We start from the raw sequence: 20,018 nt of genomic DNA, 5'->3' as shown, positions 1-20,018 counted from the left end.
GAAGAATTTTAACATAAGAGATGAGAAAGAAGGGTCAGAAAACACTATACGCATTGTGACTATGAAGAGGAATATACAGCTGCAGGCTTCCCCACTCTTACCTGATGAAGAAACATTTGTCCTTGCAAAACTTACTTCATTACAAAAAATACTAATGCTGATGAAACATAGTGGGTAAACTTCATGTGGTTTTGCAGTTTATTTATTCCAGTGCATCTGTGGGCATCCACTGCAATGGCAGTTCTGTTCCAGCTCTTCCTTCCTGAAATGTGATACACAAGAGGTGTGGCAACTCGTGATCATGCAGCTCTACAGTGAGTTGAAATCACTCACTGAGCCAATGAAAACTAAAATTATTGAGCTGTTCAAACTTTGTGCTTTGGCAGTGATTGTTTAAAGAGTTGGTTTGGGTTTTTGTGGTGGGTTTTTGGTGGTGGTGGAGGGGCTGCAGGGGTGGCTTCTGTGAGAAGCTGCTAGAAGCTCCCTGGCTCCAAGTCAGACCTACCTCTGGCCAAGGCCAACCCAATCAGTGACGGTGGTAGTGCCTCTGGGGGAACATATTTAAGAAGAGGAAACCTACAGCAGGGGAGGAGATTGGAATGTGAGAGAAACAACTGTGCAGACACCAAGGTCAGTGAGGAAGGAAGGGGAGGAGGTGATGCCCCTGTAGCCTGTGGTGAGATGGCAGGCTGTCCCCCTGCAGCCCATGGAGGTGAGTTGGGGAGCAGATGCCCACCTGCAGCGTGGGGAGGTGCCAATGCTGGAGCAGGGGGATGCCCCCGAAGACGGCCTTGACTCCATGGGAAGGCCTGTGCTGGAGCATTCTGTGACTGAAGGACTACGTCCTGCAGAAGGGACCCACACTGGAGCAGTTTATGAAGAACTGCAGCCCATGGGAAGGACTCACGTTGGAGAAGTTGATGGAGGACTGTCTCCTGTAGAAGGGACCACATGCTGGAACAGGGGAAGAGTGAGGAGTCCTCCCCCTGAGGAGGAAGGAGTGACAGAGACAACATGTGATGAACTGACCCCAACCTCCATTCCCCGTCTCCCTGTGCTGCTACCAGGGGGAGGAGGTAGAGAAAACCAGCAGTGGAGTTGAGACGGGAAGGAGGAAGGGGTGGGAGAAGGTGTTTTTAAGATTTCGTTTTACTTCCTTGTTTTTTATTTGATTGGTAGTAAATTAAATTGATTTTGGTTTTTTTTCCCCAAGTTGAGTCTGTTTTTTTCCTGTGACCGTAACTGGTGAGTGATCCCTCCCTGTCCCTGTCTTGACCCACGAGCCTTTGTTTATATTTTCTCCTCCTCATCCCACCAGGGCAGGGGGAGGAGTGAGCGAGCAGCTTCGTGGTGCTTTGTTGCCAGGAGCATGCAAATAAGCATGAAGAGACACATGGAATAGGAGGAACCACCTTTTTTTGGTGGTCACCCTCAGTTGGATTGGATTAAAGCATATTGGAAACCTGTAGCTCTAAGCAAGATCCTTTCTATAATCTGGTTAGGTGACTACATATTTGGTAAGCAACCAAATTGCTTGTATGTTAAAGCACCTTTTCAGCAACTTCTGCCATCAGTTCTGAGCGTGAAACTGATATATGGGGTAGTGGAAAGAGGTACCAAAAAAGGCTGGCACAAGGTATTTGAAAGGTATGCCCTGCTTGATTAAAATAAATTTACATGGCTAGCCTCTTCTTCTAACTGTATTTAAAAGTGTAAATAAAAAGTCTATTTCCATTCTTTGATTTTTGTCCAAGTATGAGAAGTTTCTTTAGGGGGTGAAGAAAAAGTTTGGATACTGCTGGGAGTTTGCTGTAGGTTTAATAAAGGATGGAGACCCATATAATATTGAGGGGAAGCAGAGGTATTTACTGCTGCACAAAATGAGCTTTTCAGCCACATGTTGGAATGTAAATGCTACTAATAATGACTACAGTTATCCTTGGCAATGTGTGACCTATAAGTGTGTCACCCCTCCTCTTCTTCCCAAGTAGCCAGTGAAGCAACTTCATAGTTGTCTCAACTTGGTTTAGCAAGTAGAAAGATTATTACAGAAAATCTAGTTATAAAACCCCATTGGACTGAATGATTCTTAACTAATTTTAAGCAGAATGAGGCCATTAGAGTAGATTTGCTAGTGATTCTCTGTTTGAAAATGTCACACCTAATGAGCTGAAGGAGCATATAGTAAGGTTGGCTGAGTGGAGACAGGTTGTGCATTCAAGTTTCTGAATTTACACCGGAGTTGCATATTCCCAAATGATATTATATTGTGAGCAGGGGTGGGGAGAAGCTGTAGCTCTATATGAATGACTATATAAAAACAAGAATAAATGAGAAGGTTGCTTCACAGATAAAACACCCAATAAGGACTATCAGACATAGTGTCTTTTGAATTGCAGATATAAAAGAGAAACACTTCAATGGGATTTGCTGCAAACCTTTAACATATCAGAAAATATGGCATGGGAAGTAGCAACACATAATGTTCCTTATTTATATTAGCGCTCTCTTCAGAAGGATTAGTGTCATCTAAAATTGAAGCACCTCACCTGTACAAAGTTTGGATTCAAGGCTTTTGTTTTTTTACTTTGTGTGTATATACACATAAGTATTTCTCTACACACTTCAAAGGTTACTACTCCATGTTTTTCTAAGCTAATGAGATATGACTTAGTTGATGAGAGGGTTTGGGGATTTTGTAGAGCACAACAAGGAGGATCTGCACAGAATTTCATCAAGAGTTGTCAGACTCAAAATATAACTGCTGTTTGTTTGGAACGCTTCTTCTTAAATAGTATGATTAATCTGTGCTTTCTTATTTACTCCTTCAGTACCTGTAAACACAAAGTTGCAGCAGCATAATACATTGGAATGGAAAGTAAGTGGAAGTGTTCAAATATACTCTTAAGGTTGTTTTGTTTGTCTGCACAAGAATTATTTGCTATTATATAAATGCTGCGTGAAGACCACAGCAGTGACTTTCTTAAATCTGCATGGATTTGGTTTTTTCCGTCCATGTGCCACAGCTGTATGAGCTGTAGTCTTGCAGGTAAAGGAAACTAAGTAGAATGAAAGGTTAACTGACCCCAGTAAATAACAGCAGTCATAAGTAAGAACAGATACGTAAATAGACTGTAAGTGAGGGTCTATACTAAAGTCTGGGCTCAGGAATTTTGAGGGAAAATAAACACTCATGGTATTTTACAATGGGGAGAATGTACACAGGTGAAATTCACACTTTGATATTATATGTGCTTGCACTTGCATCTGTATTTCTTCCAATCCCATTTCTCTTTAGGTTAGCTTCCTGAATTAAAACAAAGAATAAAAACTGCACCCCTAAAGGCTCAATGATGCTATCAGCCTCTTCTTGGACTCTCACAAATAGGATTTTTTGTCCATCTTCGAGTCACTCTGTTCAGGAGGATTTGAGGGAACGGAGGAAAGATCTCTGCATGCTAGAAGGTATCATGGTGTATTGGCTTTGTGTGGCAAGGTTTTTGGTAGCGGGGGCGGTTACAGAGGTGGCTTCTGTGAGAAGCTGCTGGAAGCTTCCCCTGTGTCTGACAGAGCCAATACTAGCCGGCTCCAAGATGGACCTGCCGCCGGCCAAGGTCAAGCCAATCAACAGTAGTGGTAGCGCCTCTGTGATAACATATTTAAGAAGGAAAAAAAGTTGCTGGGACAGACAGAAATGGCAGCCGGAGAGGGAGTGAGAACATGTAAGAGCAACAACCCTGCAGACATCAAGGTCAGCGAAGGAGGAGGGGAAGGAGATGCTCAAGGTGCCAGAGCAGAGATTCCCCTGCAGCCCGTGGGGAAGACCATGGTGAGGCAGGTTGTCCCCCTGCAGCCCACGGAGGTCCATGGTGGAGCAGATATCCACCTGCAGCCCAGGGAGGACCCCACACCGGAGCAGGTGGGTGCCCAAAGGAGGCTGTGACTCCGTGGGAAGCCTGTGCTGGAGCAGGCTCCTGGCAGGACCGGTGGATCTGTGGAGAGAGGAGCCCACGGAGCAGGTTTTCTGGCAGGACTTGTGACCCCATGGGGGACCCACGCTGGAGCAGTGTGCTTCTGAAGGACTGCAGCCCATGGAAGGGACCCACGCTGGAGCAGTTCGTGAAGAACTGCAGCCATGGAAGGACCCATGTTGGAGAAGTTCATGGAGGACTGTCTCCCACGGGAGGGACCCCACGCTGGAGCAGGGGAAGAGTGTGAGGAGTCCTGCCCCTGAGGAGGATGAAGCGACAGAGCTAATGTGTGATGAACTGACCGTAAACCCCATTCCCCGTCACCCTGTGCCGCTGTGGGGGGGGGGGGGATAGGTAGAGAATCCAGGAATGAAGTTATGCGTGGGAAGAAGGGAGGGGTGGTGGGAAGGTGTTCTGAGATTTGGTTTTATTTCTTATTACCCTACTCTGGTTCATTGGTAATAAATTGAGTTAATTTTCCCCAAGTTGAGTCTGTTTTGCCCATGACAGTAATTGGTGAGTGATCTCTCCCTGTCCTTATCTCGACCCGCGAGCCCTTTGTTGTATTTTCTCTCCACTGTCCAGCTGAAGAGGAGGGAGTGGTAGAACGGCTTTGGTGGGCACCTGGCATCCAGCCAGGGTCAACCCGCCACACATGGAGAAAGCTGTTTATAGGATTTACAGGAAGACACAGTGCTATGATATGCATCTTGGGAATTCCATTGAAGGAACAATTTCAGCTTTCATAGCGAGTGGTTTCTTCTGCAGGCTACCTAAAATACTGATCGTTTCAGTACTACCTTCCTATAATGAATTTGCATACACTATTACAAGTTTTAGGCAAGTCAACCTGATTTGATAATCTAGGGGAATAACAGTATTGTATTAAACTGTTTAATTATTCTATGGTAATTTGCAATCCCAGTGAGGCTTTTTATAAAGCTTTCTTTTTTTGTGTTTGCTGTTTACATACACTGATACAGATTAACGTTGAAGATAGATGTATTAAAAGTTACTGAAAGTTAATTATACTGCTGCAGTTAAAAAAGAAGTGGGAGAGGGAAATAATGTAGTCTGCATTTGCTAGTTATTGTTCTCCATACATCTTCAGCACAAGAAAATATATTGAAACTGGAGTAGTTCAGAGTTTAGAAGTAGGGAGGCAGAGGCTCTTTGAGAGCAAGAAGAGTGGTCAACTGGAAGCGTGGAGAAAATTTCTATGCAGTGTTGTGTGCTTGACACTGTTTTTCTCTTAGCAAATCCTCAGCTTTGCGGAAGACCTGTAAGGGGTTTAGATGTTAGGAACATCTCTGGATTATCATTGGAGTGAATGCAATGGACCCGAGTTGAAAATGGCTGTGTTTCTCCAGTTCTATTGTTTGTACTCCTTAGACCTAATTATTTTAGTTTTTATCTGAAGTCTGTTATTAGCTTTCAGGTGTTAATACTTCCTTACTTTAGCTGAATAGGCAAGAGACTTTTTCTTTTTGACACTACTTGAAACTAATGGATAGCAGATATCAAGAAAAGAAACAAGTTTTGGATATTTATTTAGAAATATATTTAATAACCCCTTTTGGAGTGAAACTTACTCAGCATGATCTGCTTGGAATTTTATCTCTTTGAGGGAGAGATTGTTTTGGGGATGTTTTTTAGTCCCATCACGTTTATATGGCTTTACTACTGTGAGTTCAAACTTGGTAAATTTTTTTAAATTAAACTATCACCATATGTGTAATAATATTATTACACAGTTGGGAATATACTTAATTAAAGTTTTCTTCAAATAAATACTGAATTTCTAGTTTTATATTACTTACAGTACAGCTAACTTTATCTTACAGTTTTAAATTGACAAGTACCTTTAGATTGCTAGGTCTTTGAGGGTTCCCATATACCTTGACAGGGAGAAGGACTGTTTCAGTATAGTTAATGGTGAAAAATTTGGGATTTTTTAATCCTTTGGTTGCCACAATATTTTGTATGATATTGGAGACAGTCACTAGAATACTTGGATGCAAGGAAGCAAGCCAAGTCAATTCAAGCAAAGCCTTTAATGTTCTAATAGGATTAAACTTTTTTTAAAAAATACACGTATCAATATAATTTAAATTCTTCTTCACTGCATGTTCCTTGGATCTCATCCACCTGCTTTGACTTGAAAGAATTGAATTCAAATTGCTTCCTCATCACAGTAGTCTTCTATGGTGTAAGTAATGTGAGCTCCAAATATTGACATGTTTCCTTAGAGCATTTCAGCCTGTGCTGCTTTGGCTGTTTCTGTCTTCTGATTACCCAGGATGGTTACAATTCTTTCAAATGCCACTGCTTACTGTCCCAAATTCATTATATATTTAATACGTTATTTTTTTGTTGTTGTAATATCATTATGATTTTTAGTAATCTGCATATATTTTTGGCATTAAGAAGAGTTGGAAAATCCAATTATTTTCAATACTGAGTAGAAGAGTAGCTGATTCTGCCTCTCCCCCAGTGAGCAGAGGAACAGGCGTATACATTTTGGATGTAATTTTTAGAAGTTTTTTTTTTTTCCCCCAGGGAAAATCGGGATGTTTTCTGTGCCAATAGATTTAATTTCAGTTAGGTAAATAAACTTTAATTCTGATGTTTACACTGAATATTAGTTTTTAGATGTGCAGATCCTTGTAGAATTGAGACTTCTGTGTGTGCTTCTCTCACAGGCAGTGGCAGTTGTTTGGAATACAGTATTGTGGAAACATAATACGCTTTTGTTTTTGAATACAATTCTGATGCAAGAATGGAAAAATATACTGTGAGATACGTATTAAATGCTTTTAAGTGCATGGGTTTTTCCTAGCATCATACTTTGTAATGAACTTGTATTTTTCCATTTTATGGTAAATAGTTTGCCCTTTCCCAATAGCAAGTTCCATAAGAATTCTTTTCCCTGTAATCTAACGTACAACTTGATGTTGAGCTGAAAGCGTAGAACTTAGCTTGGTGTACCATTCCTGAAGGTAACCATTTAGTTATCTCTTACCTGATGAGAATGTTATCCTTGACTTCTGCCAAAGTATAACTGTAGAATATTTATGTGTTACATGATATTCATATTTAGGTAAGCAGATGGAAATACTACCTAAAGATAACCCAGAGGAGTCTATTTCAGATGTAGGGGATGTTGGCATAGGATCCAAGGGAATAATTGAGTCATAACCAAATTTCAAAAGGGAATTAGAGATATCCTTCAGTGTAGTTAAGGTTTAAATAATTCTTTGAATCAGATTAGAGGGGTAAACACTGAATTAGTTCTAAGTTGCAGTTTGATCAGCATTATAGACCAGTTAAGACAGTATTGCCCACAGCACCTGTTCGACCTACTTGGCCCATTTTGACCTTGCTGATTAGGTGTTATCTGCTGTCATTACAGAGATTTGTTAACTTTATAGTTACAAATGAGATCAGCTGGTTATAAGGTGTTAAAGGGGGGGAAAGAAAACTGGAACCTAGTTTGCTTTTTTCATACTAGAAACCATGAGCAGTCTGAAGAGGGTAAGGAAAAATGTTCAAATGACATGCTGAAATAGTGAATTAAAGTTGGAGAGGTGAGAATGGGATTATGGATGCCTGTTGTGGTGGCTTTCCTCCAGCCAGCAGCTAAGACCCACACAGCCACTCACTGGCTGGTATTGAGGAGAGAATTGCAAGGTTAAAAGCGCGAAAACTTTGGATTGAGGTAAAGACAAATTAATAAGAAAAAAAAAAGCCGGGGGGGGGGGGGGGGGGGGACGACGACGACACACAACAAAGAAAAACAAAACCAAGAAAAATGAGCGATGCAAAAAAAGCAGTAGGTCACCACCAGGTGACTGATACCCAGCCAGTCCCCAGACAACAGCAGGCAAACTTCCATCCCCCCAAGTTTTTATTGCTGAGCACGACATCATATGGTATGGGATATGCCTTTGGTCAGTTGGGGTCGGCTGTCCTGGCTGTGTCCCCTCCCAGCGTCTTGCGCACTCCCAGCCTGCTCACTGTTCAGGCAGTGTGAGAAGCAGAAAAGGCTTTGATGCTGTGTGAGCATTGTGCAGCAATTGCTAAAACATCCCTGTGTTATCAACAGTGTTTTCAGCACAAATCTAAACCACAGCTACCATGAAGAAAATTAACTCTATCCCAGCCAAAACCAGTATACCTGTATAACAAAGGCCTTAGACCTTTTCAGAGACTTCTTTGAAATGATGATGGTCTGTACAAGTGTAGATGAAATGGAAAATTATGTTGAAACTAGTGTACATGACTCATTTTACCTGCTTTGTGAAACGGTTGATGCATACCATTGTAAAACTGCAAAATAATGCATGTCTTTGATCGGCTCTATCTTCTCTGTGCAAAAGCCACATATTATTTCCATCAATTCTGTAATAGAGTTCTATAAAGAGGTCTTCTTCTGGAGCTGTGTGTGAATGTGAGAGTTCAGGAGGGATTTATTTTGTTATTTCTGCTGCACTTTATTTAAGAATACTAAATATACCCCAATTAATTCCATTTTAGGACACATCATCCTTGCAGTGCTGTAGAATAATCTGATCTATTTTCCATAGTAGTTCTGTGTTTACATCACAGGTAATACAGAGGAAGACTTTGGAAACTGTAGTCCTTTTCTACAGTCCTCTTCCCCTGTTACAGCATCTTACAACCTCTCTTACTCTTCCTTCACAAAACGAATGGTGATGGTGAGATAATAAACTTTACCAGCTCTTGGATCCTCTCCTTTGTGTTTTTGGTTGTGTGTTTTGGAGAGAGGGAGAGCAAAACAAGGAAGCAGCCTATGTTTTCAAGCTTGAATTCATTTTCCTTTTCTAGCTAATCTTTAGTTTTACAGGGATTACTTTTTCCTCTTGAAGAGAATGCATCAGTCCGTGTTCTGGTTTATCTGTCTTTAACAGACTATTTATCTAGCATGAAAATTGTCAGTTACCTTTATTGTAATCTCTTTTTCTGCTGATAATACTTCTTGAATTTTTGTATGCTTACTATTGGATGTGGTTGTTACATGACCATGAAATTGTACTGTGATTAACTTGTGTTTTGGCGTGGAGAGCAGAGGGAGGAATCAGACAGTGAAGGAAATCAGGCTTTCTCTGTTCTCAAAGGGAAAAGTAAAGTTTAGGTCTGCTGTCTACTTCATTCATAATAATGGTATCATATCATGTGCTTATCTGCTATTTAAAATATTTCAGTCTTCTAAAATAATTGATCTTGGCCACTATAAGGACCTTTCCTTTTATTTAACAAAGGTTATAAAATCTGTACTTTCACATTAATGGGCTGATGCAGTGCTGCTCAAAATGGTAGGAACATTTAATTAGATTGACACTTGCATAAGCTTTTTCCTTGTAATTGTAGTATACTTTTTTCAATTACAAAAATTTCTATTTTCTGATATGAATTGTGACCTGTTCTGAAGACAATCTCTTGTAGTATTTTAAGAAAGAACAGTGATAATTTGTTAAATTAGTAGCGCAATGAGGGCTCTAGGCAGCTCTGGTTGGATTTTTGTATTATTTTGGTAACCTTTGCAAGTACTGTTTTAGTTTACAAAGCAGAGAATAAGTTTCAGAGATAATCTGATGTAACATCAAGATGAGAGCTAGCTGGGTTTGATACATTCTTTTAGTTCAGGAATAAAATGAGTTAGTGCAAAGCAGAACCGCTGTTTCTGGTCTTTCTTTTCCTGAATGTTACTTTATGTTTGTCTGTTTGCCAGGGACTGTCTTTGTTCATGCAGTGCTTTCAGCTCAACAAATTTGCTTAAGCATACAGTTTAACCACTGTTTTGGAACCTGTAAAGTTGACTAGTGTCGTGGTTTAACCCCAGCCAGCAGCTAAGCACCACACAGTAAGCACTGTAGCAGCTACTAGGAAGACGATTAACTCTATCCCAGCTGAAACCAGGACAACTAGCCTGTCTGAACACTCACCTACTGTCACATCTGCTTTAGGTAGTGCCAGAAGAATATTTGTGCTTAGGACATATGCTGTCTTTTACTGGAAAAATACTGTTGTTCTTGGGGAGATGGAGAGGGTGGGGAGCTGAGAACTGGCTTGCTTGTACTTCCTTAAGCAATTTTCACACTAATTCAATACTCACAACTGTTTCTATTCTGAACAATGAACAAGTTCCACTATAATTTGCACCTTCCCTAGGGGGGAGTAGTTAGCCTCAGGGGCTTAGTGTTCCAGTGGCCTGGAGGAGGCTGAGAACGGCAACCAGAATTGGGCATGAAGTGGAGCTTCGCATTCTGTTTTATTTATAGCAGCAGTCTGAAATCATTCTTTTTCTAGAGTTGTTTGTTAGTTTGTGGGTTTTTTTATCCCCCTAGCTGAAGTACAAAATAACTTGTAAATGCACAAATCTTTGTGTTGTCAATAGAGTAGTTGACTCCTGCACCTAAGTGATCTCAAGTAAAACTGTTAAATAAGCTGAAACAAACAAATTAGTTTACTAAAATCTGATAAAATTGTAAACTGAAATTTGTGTTATAAGGTGACATTGATTGCTTTATCTTGAATTGAAATATCATCTTTCTTTATATTAAATACCATAAAATGGGTTATAATCTTGAATTACAATTTAAATATAAAACAATAGAAATGTTTGTTAACATGACTTAAGTTAATTTTATAACTAAGTGGTTTCTACAATTTGTATGTTAATAATTTTAAACAAGAACTTAATATATTAAAAAAGAGGATTTAAAGTAGTTTTAGTCACTCAAACCAATTCAAGTTCAGTAAGGCATGACTTCTACTCCTGTGTTGGGTGTCTGCCCCCCACCTTTTTAATGACACTACTTTTAACATCTTGTGTCATTTTGCAGGCAAAATTTCTTAATTGCCGTTATTAATGGGATTGCTATCTGAGCAGAGCATTAGGATTACCTTAGTTTCTGTAGTCTCCTGTGTTTCATTCTGTGTTCAGAATAGTTGTGTACTGGGTGAGAATCTGCTCAGTTTTTTTGCTTTAGTCGGAAACCTTGAACTTGGAAGCCATTTGGCAGTTGTATCTGTTCGTTGATCATGTTATTTGTCGGATAGACTTCAGAGCATCTCGGAGAGGAGAGTTCCTGGATATGAATGCTAAGGTGGGAGGTAAAATAATGAAAGGTATGAAGATAGTGGAAGGGAGGAAGAGAGTTTCTTCTTCTGTTGGTCAGGAATTTGTCTTCAAGCGAGTAAATGTGTCAAGTGTCATAACCTGGTAGGAAGGCATATTTTGCTGAAACATTGCTAACTATAAGACTTGCTGTTGTTATTGTTACTTATTGAGGAATATTGAATATCTGGTATACGGAATTATTTTCATGTTTTGTCTAGTCCTGGGTAACACAGATTTGAACCACTTCTGGACTAGCTGTTTCTTGGATGAACCACTGACCGGCTAACCTCTGGGTTTTACTGATGGTAAACAGGAGCATCAGTCATATCAGAAATAAGACTTAGATTTTAGGTTGACGTGCACTTCTTATGTTCACTCTTCTTGATGTTGAGCAAGTCAATTAGTAAATGTATTTGATACTACTGATTTGTGATAAAATACCAACCTTGGGAACCTGTGTTATGTAAATGAATCAGTATGACTCTGTGAAATGGTAAATGAAGGATAGGAAACAGATGAAGTGTGCTTTTGCTGTACGGGAGCTTAGTGCTTAGTTAGAAATACTAAATTCTTTTTTTTTTTGTCAGAATCAATCCATGCCACTATTTTAAAGCTTATACACAAAAATCAAAGTAAAGTGTTGGTTTTAGTAGACAGTGGTTTTGCATGTTTGAGCAGGACTTGACGTTAGAATGGATTTCCTGAGATGATTTCTTAAAACATACAAATATATATATTCATACTTGATCCTGTATGTTTTATTTCAAGAATGTATTCCGACAACACTGGAAATCCTAGTCTTTATGGAATTTCCTGTGATTTAAGTGTGCTAAATAACTAGAGAATACAGAGAAAAGTACTCTTGAAATTGAAGATGTTTCATAAAATTAGTTTCAGTAATTAAAAATTACTTTTAAAATGTATTGTAAAAAATTACTTAGAATGTCTTGTCAACAGCATTAAACTATTAGTCCTTCTGTTTTAATATATTTTAAAGTAGTATGAAATAGAGGCACTACAGACTTTTTCTTCCTCCCCTCTAGTCATTACTGTGGTGTCTAACACTGTTTAAAACCAGAGATAATTATTAGTCATCAAGGTTTCATGTAAGAATCAGCAATGGTGGTTTCTTTATTGGTTTTCTGTGTAATCCACATTTAATAAGCAGTATATCCTTTATTGATAGATGTGGTTTCCTCATTATTTCTATATCCATGAGCTGTGAAAAGAGCTTGCCAATGGCTTGGCAGAAACATTCTTGGGATGTGGTGTTTAGCTGGCATGATGGCATGCAAATTTAAGTATTAAGTTTTGAATATAGATTTGTAAAGTATAGTTTGCAAACACTGCAGGTGAAGAGTAGAAGCTCTTATGAAACTGCTTATAAACATGTATTTTCTGTTTTAAACTAATCCTGATTTCAAATATTTGCCTAAATAGTTTTGCTTTCCAAACACTCTCAGTTATTTAATTTTATATTTGTGGTTATGAAACCATTTCCATAACTATGCCTTTGTTTCATTTTACAGAGGAAATAAAGGCTGAAACAGAAAAGCAAAGGTATGTGATAGTTCATCATATTGAGTGATAGTGCTTTTAACTGCTTAAAATGTATACCATACTTATTCTGCATTGGGAGTACGGGCTCTCTCTGAAAAGGATTTTGAATATATTTTGTAAGGGTGGTGGTATCTGGAAACGTGCTTCTGTGACTGGCTGTTAACGGTACAAGGGACAGGGCCTGGGAGTAGAGACAGAAGATAGCTTGGAGGAAGCAGGCTGATATTGTCTGGCCAGGGAAGGTGGGAATGGGGATCAAGGTTAGTAAAGGTCTTGGTGGGTTGCACAGAAAGAAAGTATTGGTGGAGGGGCCTGGGCTCTTGAAGTGGGTTCAGAGGAGTGGGAAGAGCCTGGCATGCAAATAAAAGACTTGAACTGTGAGTGAGTAAGGGGAAAAGGTTGGGATGAGGAAGTGGGAACAGGTAGAAAAAAAATAGTGTAATTTGAAAAGATAGCATCTGGAAAGGACCTTGTTAGGGAATAGGTGTAGATCTCTGGAGGCAGTCCCTCTACAAGTGAAGGTAGAAGCCAAAATTGACATTCAACACTCTTCCACTAACAACAAATACATTTTTAAGTATTGGTAAACTGTGGAATCTATTATTAGTATTTAATGACATGTTCCACAGGATCTTCTTCCTCATTCAGTGTATGTTGCTAACCACGAGTCAAGGATTTGTGGTGAAGACTGTTTATACCACTTGTTCAAGGAATCGGATCAGCGGGTGAAACTAATGATGAAAGTGTTCTTAGGGCTTAAGCAGATGAATGCTGCTTGGGGACCTCCGTTCTGCCCTATAATTGAATTTCTGGTTTAGGCAAATCATTTAAACCACAGCTGTCAAAATTGCCTGCTAATGATTTCTCCTTTGTCTCCTGGGTATTTGAGCTGAAATCTACAAGTTTTGGTTTGGAAAATGTAAACACTTCTAGCTGGAAAGGAAGCCAGTGGAAACTTCGTTTCAGAAGATGTTAAGGACAATTTAGTATCAAATATGCTGAAAAATTTAGTCTCACAGCTTATCAAATTGGGCACGTAAAAGTTAGTGAATTCATCTGACTCGAGTCACTGTGCTTTGGTTTCCACCAGCAAAATAAAGTCAATACCATCAACTCATAATAAAGTTGTAAAAATAAATTTAATATTTGTGTAGTGTTCAGAAGATGTTGCACCAAGCACTACAGGACAGTCTCAGACAGAAAGGAGTAACGTGGTTTTATAATAGGTTTTACGTAGAGTAGTATAAATAAAGCAGAAGTCCACATTGTGAATCATGATTAAAAGTGCTTAATGTTAAATATTCTGTGAGGGATATTTGTTCTGGGCACTGAATAAGGAAAAGTAGTATCAGATCCTGTAGTTAAATACCATGCTAAAACTAATGAGAGCACTGCATTATAATGATTTATGCAAGTATGGTTCAGCCATTTCTGAACTTTGGGTGCTTAAATTCTGTCCTATTAATATCTGAAGTTGTGATTTTAGGGGGGTATAATACGTATATCTTACCTGCCTACATACATTTTCTAAATAGATTTTGATTTCTTCATGGCTGTCTTTATTTTGACAGTAGCCTTGCTGCTATGAAGGCATTGCTGGACTTGGAAACTGTGAATAGATTTGCCCTATTCTTACTGTAGAGTCAAATTTTTTAGATGCAGTAGAAAATACTGGGTTTTTTTCTAGGCCTTAGAATAGAGAAACTCCTTAGTGTCTAAAATTATTTTCAGCTTATTTCTGTAACTGAGATTTGAATACCCTAACAGGGGATTTCTGATGATAATTCTTTAAATTTTTCCAGTTCCTGTTCAAGGAAACTGATCTCACAGTTAACCTGGAGTGCATTGGAAAACAGATCATTTCCACCTCCCAGAAATTCTGCATGGAAAATGGCTTCTTCTGTTTTGTTGTTTGTTTGTTTTTTAAGCAGAACTGGTGTTTGGTAGCGGGGCAGAGGGGAATGGAATAGAAAAGGACAGGCCAATTTATGTAACCATTACACAGCAAATGCTGTCAAAATAATTTTAAAAAGTCATTGTTTGATACATACCATAGCCTGTTTCTATGGCTGATATGTAAATATCAGCATATTTCATAATTCTCATGCTTGATAGATCCCATGGCGGAAGAAAGTTTTGTTGGGGACAGTTTCTGCTTTGACAGTCTGCTAGAAAAAAAACAGCTGAAGTGGTTTCTTTGCTGACTTTAAGAAGAAAAGACCTTTTGGTTTTCTTTTCTCCCCTCTCCCTGCTATCCCCTTCCCTTCCGTCATCAGCAAGGTGATGGGCTTATTGAGTTATCTTTCCAGAGACCAATGGAGCATCATCATCCATACTTACTATTTTGGGTGGTTTTTAATAGCTTTCAATTAAGAGAAGCTTCAGGCTTCTGCAGTAGCTTGCTGTGGCATGGTTTCTTCATTTTCGGGATCACATCATGGCCTGCTCCTTGTTTCTGAAAAATTCTGGTTTTATTTTTTGGAGTGCTCTTTTAACCTAATATTAATGGTTTCAACAGACATAATCTACTAGAAGAAGAACAGTCTTATAAGACATGAGCAAGAGATACCACCCTTCCATTCCTCAGAGAAAAGCTTTTATAGGAATTTCAGAGAGTTTTAAGAACATAGAAGAATCATGTATTTCCCCTGCAACTTACCTGATTTGGGTTTCATCCAAAAGAGCTGTTTCCAGCAAAACAGTATTGGGCAGTAAATAAAGTTATCCATCCAACAGAAAAACAGATGTCTGTTCTTCAGGAAAAAAAATACGTAGGTATAAATCCCTAAACCTTCAAAAGAGAAGTTATTTAGTAGAAAGTAGCATCTTAACACTAATTATTCATTATTAAGACTTAGAATTTAGGTGCCCTTTTCAAGCAGCCTAAATAAGGACTATTTGAATGTGGTACCAAACATCTTCTCAACGGCAATCCAGCTTGTTCCTTGAAAAGCTGAAATTAATAATTTATCATATTGGTTAGTGTAAGGCTCTCTCCATGATGCATGGGACTGCGTTCATTCTTTGAATTGATAATAAACTCTTAGCAGTTCATTCTTCTACTTCAGCAATATGAAAAATGTGTATTTTCTACCATCTGCATTCCTTAAAGCATCTGATTTAATTTGCAACAAATGCACAGGGCCTGGATTTGAAATCAGTTGTTCTCTGAAGATCTATTTGAATAACTGCAAGAGTTTTGTAATCCTTCACTACAGAATATGCAGTTATGCTCTTTTTTTATAGCACTTGACAAGTCTGTCTAAGACAGTGTAGTTTACCCTTTATGTAAAGATTACCTAGGTGTGCACAGAAAAAGGTCAGGAATGCTTTATACAATGGTGATGAGCTATTCTGTGAAATGAAAAATCCTAACATCTTGCTTTGAGTCAAAGGCAAACTGCATTGATGCACACAAATCAGTGAAAAATTACCCATTCTTAATTGTCCTTTTTAGCTAAGTATTAATGAGCATGCCCTTTCTAAAGGTGCTGTAAGCAATAAGACTTCAACCACTAATAATTTTCTCAAATTTTGTAGTTAGTAATTTCAGATATATTGCCCAAGTGAGATGCATTGGTAACCACTGAACTCTTAAATTCTGTGGTGTCATCTGAAGCACAGACAGAGCAAAGTTTGGGGTTTTTTTTCATTGGTGGTTAGCTGGTTGGTTGGTTTGGTTTTTTCCCCCGAGTATGTCCAGGTTTGAAGTTTGGATGTGATTTAATTTCCAAAATAGATGTACTTTCTCTGAAGTACTGAACCAAACTCATATCATAATACAGTAGTTGAGTAGTTCTTAACTTTTGGGGTCATTAAAATATTTGGTAAGTTGTATTTTTATCTGTTCTGGTAGTAACAGACTAGACTTCTCTCAGAGTTATCATTTAATGTAGAAATGATACCGAATAGATTTCCCTTCTTCCCCTCTGCCCTCACAAACCAAGTAAGGGGAGTCTTTTCCTATTTTCAGAGGAAACAAGTCTTTATGCCTTCAAACCAGCAGGGACCACTGAATATCCACTTAGTGTGCAAACGGGTCAATTTGCCTGATCCATAAAGGAGACAGATGAAGTATAAAAGCTGTTAAGAATATTTATACAACCATATTACTGCTGTGTTAACTTCACAGAAGTTACTCTGTGTTACCCTGATTTTAATTTTCTTAATATTTGATTTCATTCATAAACATTGTGGTGGTGAGAACTATTTGTGTGATCACTTACAGCATTCTAATACAATCATTCTGTTTAGTCCCCCTCATGGAGAAGCAAAGCCTGGTTCAAGCACTCTTCCACCTGTGAAATCAAAGACAAGCTTCATTGAAGCGGACAAATACTTCCTACCGTTTGAACTGGCATGCCAGTCGAAGTGCCCCAGGATTGTCAGTACATCTCTAGATTGTTTACAGGTCTGTATGAAGATGAGCTTTTAACTGTCAACTATAAAAGTCTGTTGGTTTGGAGGGGAAGTACAGTTGTATGTAACAAATAATGTCACTGTTTTTCTATTATTTTACTTTATTGCACACACAACCAAATTGAATATATTTCTCAATATGTTCACAAAAGGTGAATTATGTCTTATGTATTATGTAGTGCATGTATGTGTTTATGTATATATGTATTACTGCAGTTACACGTTTGGATCAGTTTTATTACATTAGTGTAAAACTACCTATTTTTGAGTGTATATGTATGTGTTGAACTAACACAGCAGGTATAGCATTATTAAATTGATTTTACACTATTTATAATTGCAGTAAAATTTATTCAATTTGAGATGTCTAGTCTCTCAAAACTCAGAGGTTCCTGTAATGTTTTCCGAACAAATTCTACAGCATGGGAATTAGGCATTCACTTCTCCTGAGTAGCCCAACAGTGAACTCAAGTAATATATTTACATTCACATGCACATGCATGTCTGGCATGCTGTCGCACTACGATGCCTTGCTACTCTGTGTATTTTTAAGTAGGTGGGCCATGGAGATTTACAAATACTATCATACCTGAAGTGTTCAGAAGAGTATTTTGTTAATTTTGTAATAAATTTCATTTCAAAGTATTGAAGACCTAGGGAGAGAAAGGGATAATACAACACTAGCTAGCAGCTTAAATAGAAAGCCTTTGCAGCTGGTTTATCTGTTATTAAACACATCTGTGTGCTGACTACATATGAAGACTTGTGTGATATGAGTTAATTTTTAGAATCCTGTTTGTTTTAGAACATTGTTAACTGATGAACAAAAGCTTTAATGTTAAGCTTGCTGACAAACCTTGTATTGAAGTTGCTGAGTGAAAATTGAATAAATGTGGAGGACATTTAAAAAAAATCCTTGATGTTTTATGGAGACTTGAGGTAAAATCTACTGTTTTAATTATTCTGTGCAAGTTAGAGCTATCAAGTGAATTTATTTATTATAATGAAAAGCTGACTTATTTTTAAGCTCTTATTTATGTGGGTTTTTTTCTTCTCTTCAGAAACTTATAGCATATGGGCACTTGACAGGGAATGCTCCAGACAGTACAGCTCCAGGCAAAAAATTAATTGATAGAATTATTGAGACAATATGTGGCTGTTTTCAAGGCCCTCAAACAGACGAAGGGGTTCAACTACAAATAATAAAGGTAATATGATTAATACTTCCAGTATTTATAGTGGTGACAGCAGGAAGATATTGTGGCCTCAGAGTTCAAAAGTAGAAGCGTTTAATTTGTAAATGTAATGGTAATCTTAAAATATTTCTTTCTTGATCCTGGTTGTTTGAGATGGAAACTCCCTATCTTACGCTCCTTTCCCTACTCTCTCCCATTGCATTTTGGATGAATTCATGGTCGTGACCTGAAGTCTTGTGCACAGACCACTGGGTGAAATTTCATTCACAGCAGACCTGTGGAGCTCTCTAATTGTGAGGAATTACTATCAAATAATCCTGAACTCCCAGTGGGGGAGATGGTAATTAAGCAGCAGATTTTGAAATCCATTTTGGAATTGTTCTATGAAATGCAATTAGACCTGGCAGTCAGGCGTTACCATGGTAGCTTTGTGCTGCTGTGTCATAGACTTTTGCTTGAAGGAGGTCTAGGTTTTCTCTCCATAGCTTGTATAAATGTTACATGTGGAGTTTTTACAAATAAGTGTTTCTGGGGAACCTTAGCTGTTTTCTGATTGCACCCATTAATTATGGGTATTTATTAGGAAAATTACTATGTTAACTAATACAAGTTAGCCACCTACTGGAAATAGCATACCCTACTCCTGTAACAGTGGTCTCAATGGTTGTGATGATGAGCAGTAGTGAAGAATACAATTAATTATGAGGAATGGAGTGTTTGTTACCTTGTATTCTTGTGTATATGTATCCTGAGGTGTTGACATTTCTTGCAGATTTTATTTACTTGTTTTACTGCAAAGAATGTAGCTTGTTCTCCTACTCCTTTTCATAGCTCAAATCTTCCTTTTTCTTGACACTCTACTTCTCCAGCAGATAGTGGTTACAAATGTTGGTTTATGCTGCTGTTGTCTAGAATTGTTGCATTTTTTTCCCCAAGCATTTAAGACATTTTTCATCTTGCAAAGGGAGGTTTTTGTTGATTTAAACTTTCAGTGGCTGAAACCATTGTATCTCCCTCTCACTATAGTACCTTCTCTCTAGTTGCTTTCTTATTCCAGTCCTCCCTGCCTGAAGGGGGTTATCTGTGAGCTTATATTCCTTCTGTCCAAGAAAATAGTAAATTATTCAACAATTGTAAAATGCATTAAGTGTGTAAATTCACTTAGTGCCCTAACTTTTTGACTGTTTAGACTTAGCTAATTGCCATGTTGGAATGTCTGGGACAGTGGCTTTGACTCCATATTTGTCCAGTACACTGGACAGTATAAAAAGCATCAAAATTAGAAGCAACCTTAGCAAAGACCAGAAGTTTTTACTTCCTTTGGGGGAATAATGAAACTGCTAAGTTAGTTGTATTCTCTTTGGCTTCATAATTCTTCAGTTCTGGGCTGCGTGTGGACCCCGCTTCTCCAGTAGGATTTGAGGGCTGGCTCATGTGTCTTTTCAGATTCTTCTGTGGTCCTGGTGATTAGTATGTTGTCTGAAGAATTTTAATTCCATCAGGGAAATAGAAGGCAGGGGACCTGAGTCTCCTGCTTTCTGTGCTGGCACTCCCGGGCTATTTTTCACAACATGAGCAATATTCCTGCAGGCCAAGTGCATCACCAACACCATGGTAAAGGCTGAGAACCTTGATCACTCAGACACCTTCCTCCCTGGAGGGTTATCTCGGTTCTGCATGCTGAATGGAAGGCCCTTACATAGCATGTTGCCCTCAGTTTAAGATCTG

The 20,018-nt window shown here is 38.6% G+C and overlaps 1 protein-coding gene across 3 annotated transcripts in view; it reads left to right on the top strand.

Annotated features, from left to right (window-relative positions):
- ARFGEF1 (ADP ribosylation factor guanine nucleotide exchange factor 1) overlaps window positions 1-20,018 on the top strand; it is a 104,374-nt gene that overhangs the window by 21,669 nt on the left and 62,687 nt on the right. For 2 of the 3 annotated variants that reach the window (XR_007509578.1, XM_049828516.1), the window contains exons 2-4: window positions 12,645-12,675; window positions 16,930-17,086; window positions 18,156-18,302. Coding sequence is in view for 1 of the 3 variants with exons in the window: in XM_049828516.1 (XP_049684473.1) it covers window positions 12,645-12,675; window positions 16,930-17,086; window positions 18,156-18,302 (335 nt within the window). In the remaining 2 variants the exon portion in view is untranslated. The remainder of the gene's footprint in view (window positions 1-12,644; window positions 12,676-16,929; window positions 17,087-18,155; window positions 18,303-20,018) is intronic. The other variant, XR_007509580.1, reaches the window with a different exon arrangement.

This window comes from Accipiter gentilis, chromosome 2 (genome assembly GCF_929443795.1).
Source record: "Accipiter gentilis chromosome 2, bAccGen1.1, whole genome shotgun sequence".
Classification (NCBI taxonomy): Eukaryota; Metazoa; Chordata; class Aves; order Accipitriformes; family Accipitridae; genus Astur; species Astur gentilis.
The sequence above is the reverse complement of the archived record's forward strand: the minus strand, read 5'-3'. Positions and strand labels throughout refer to the sequence as shown.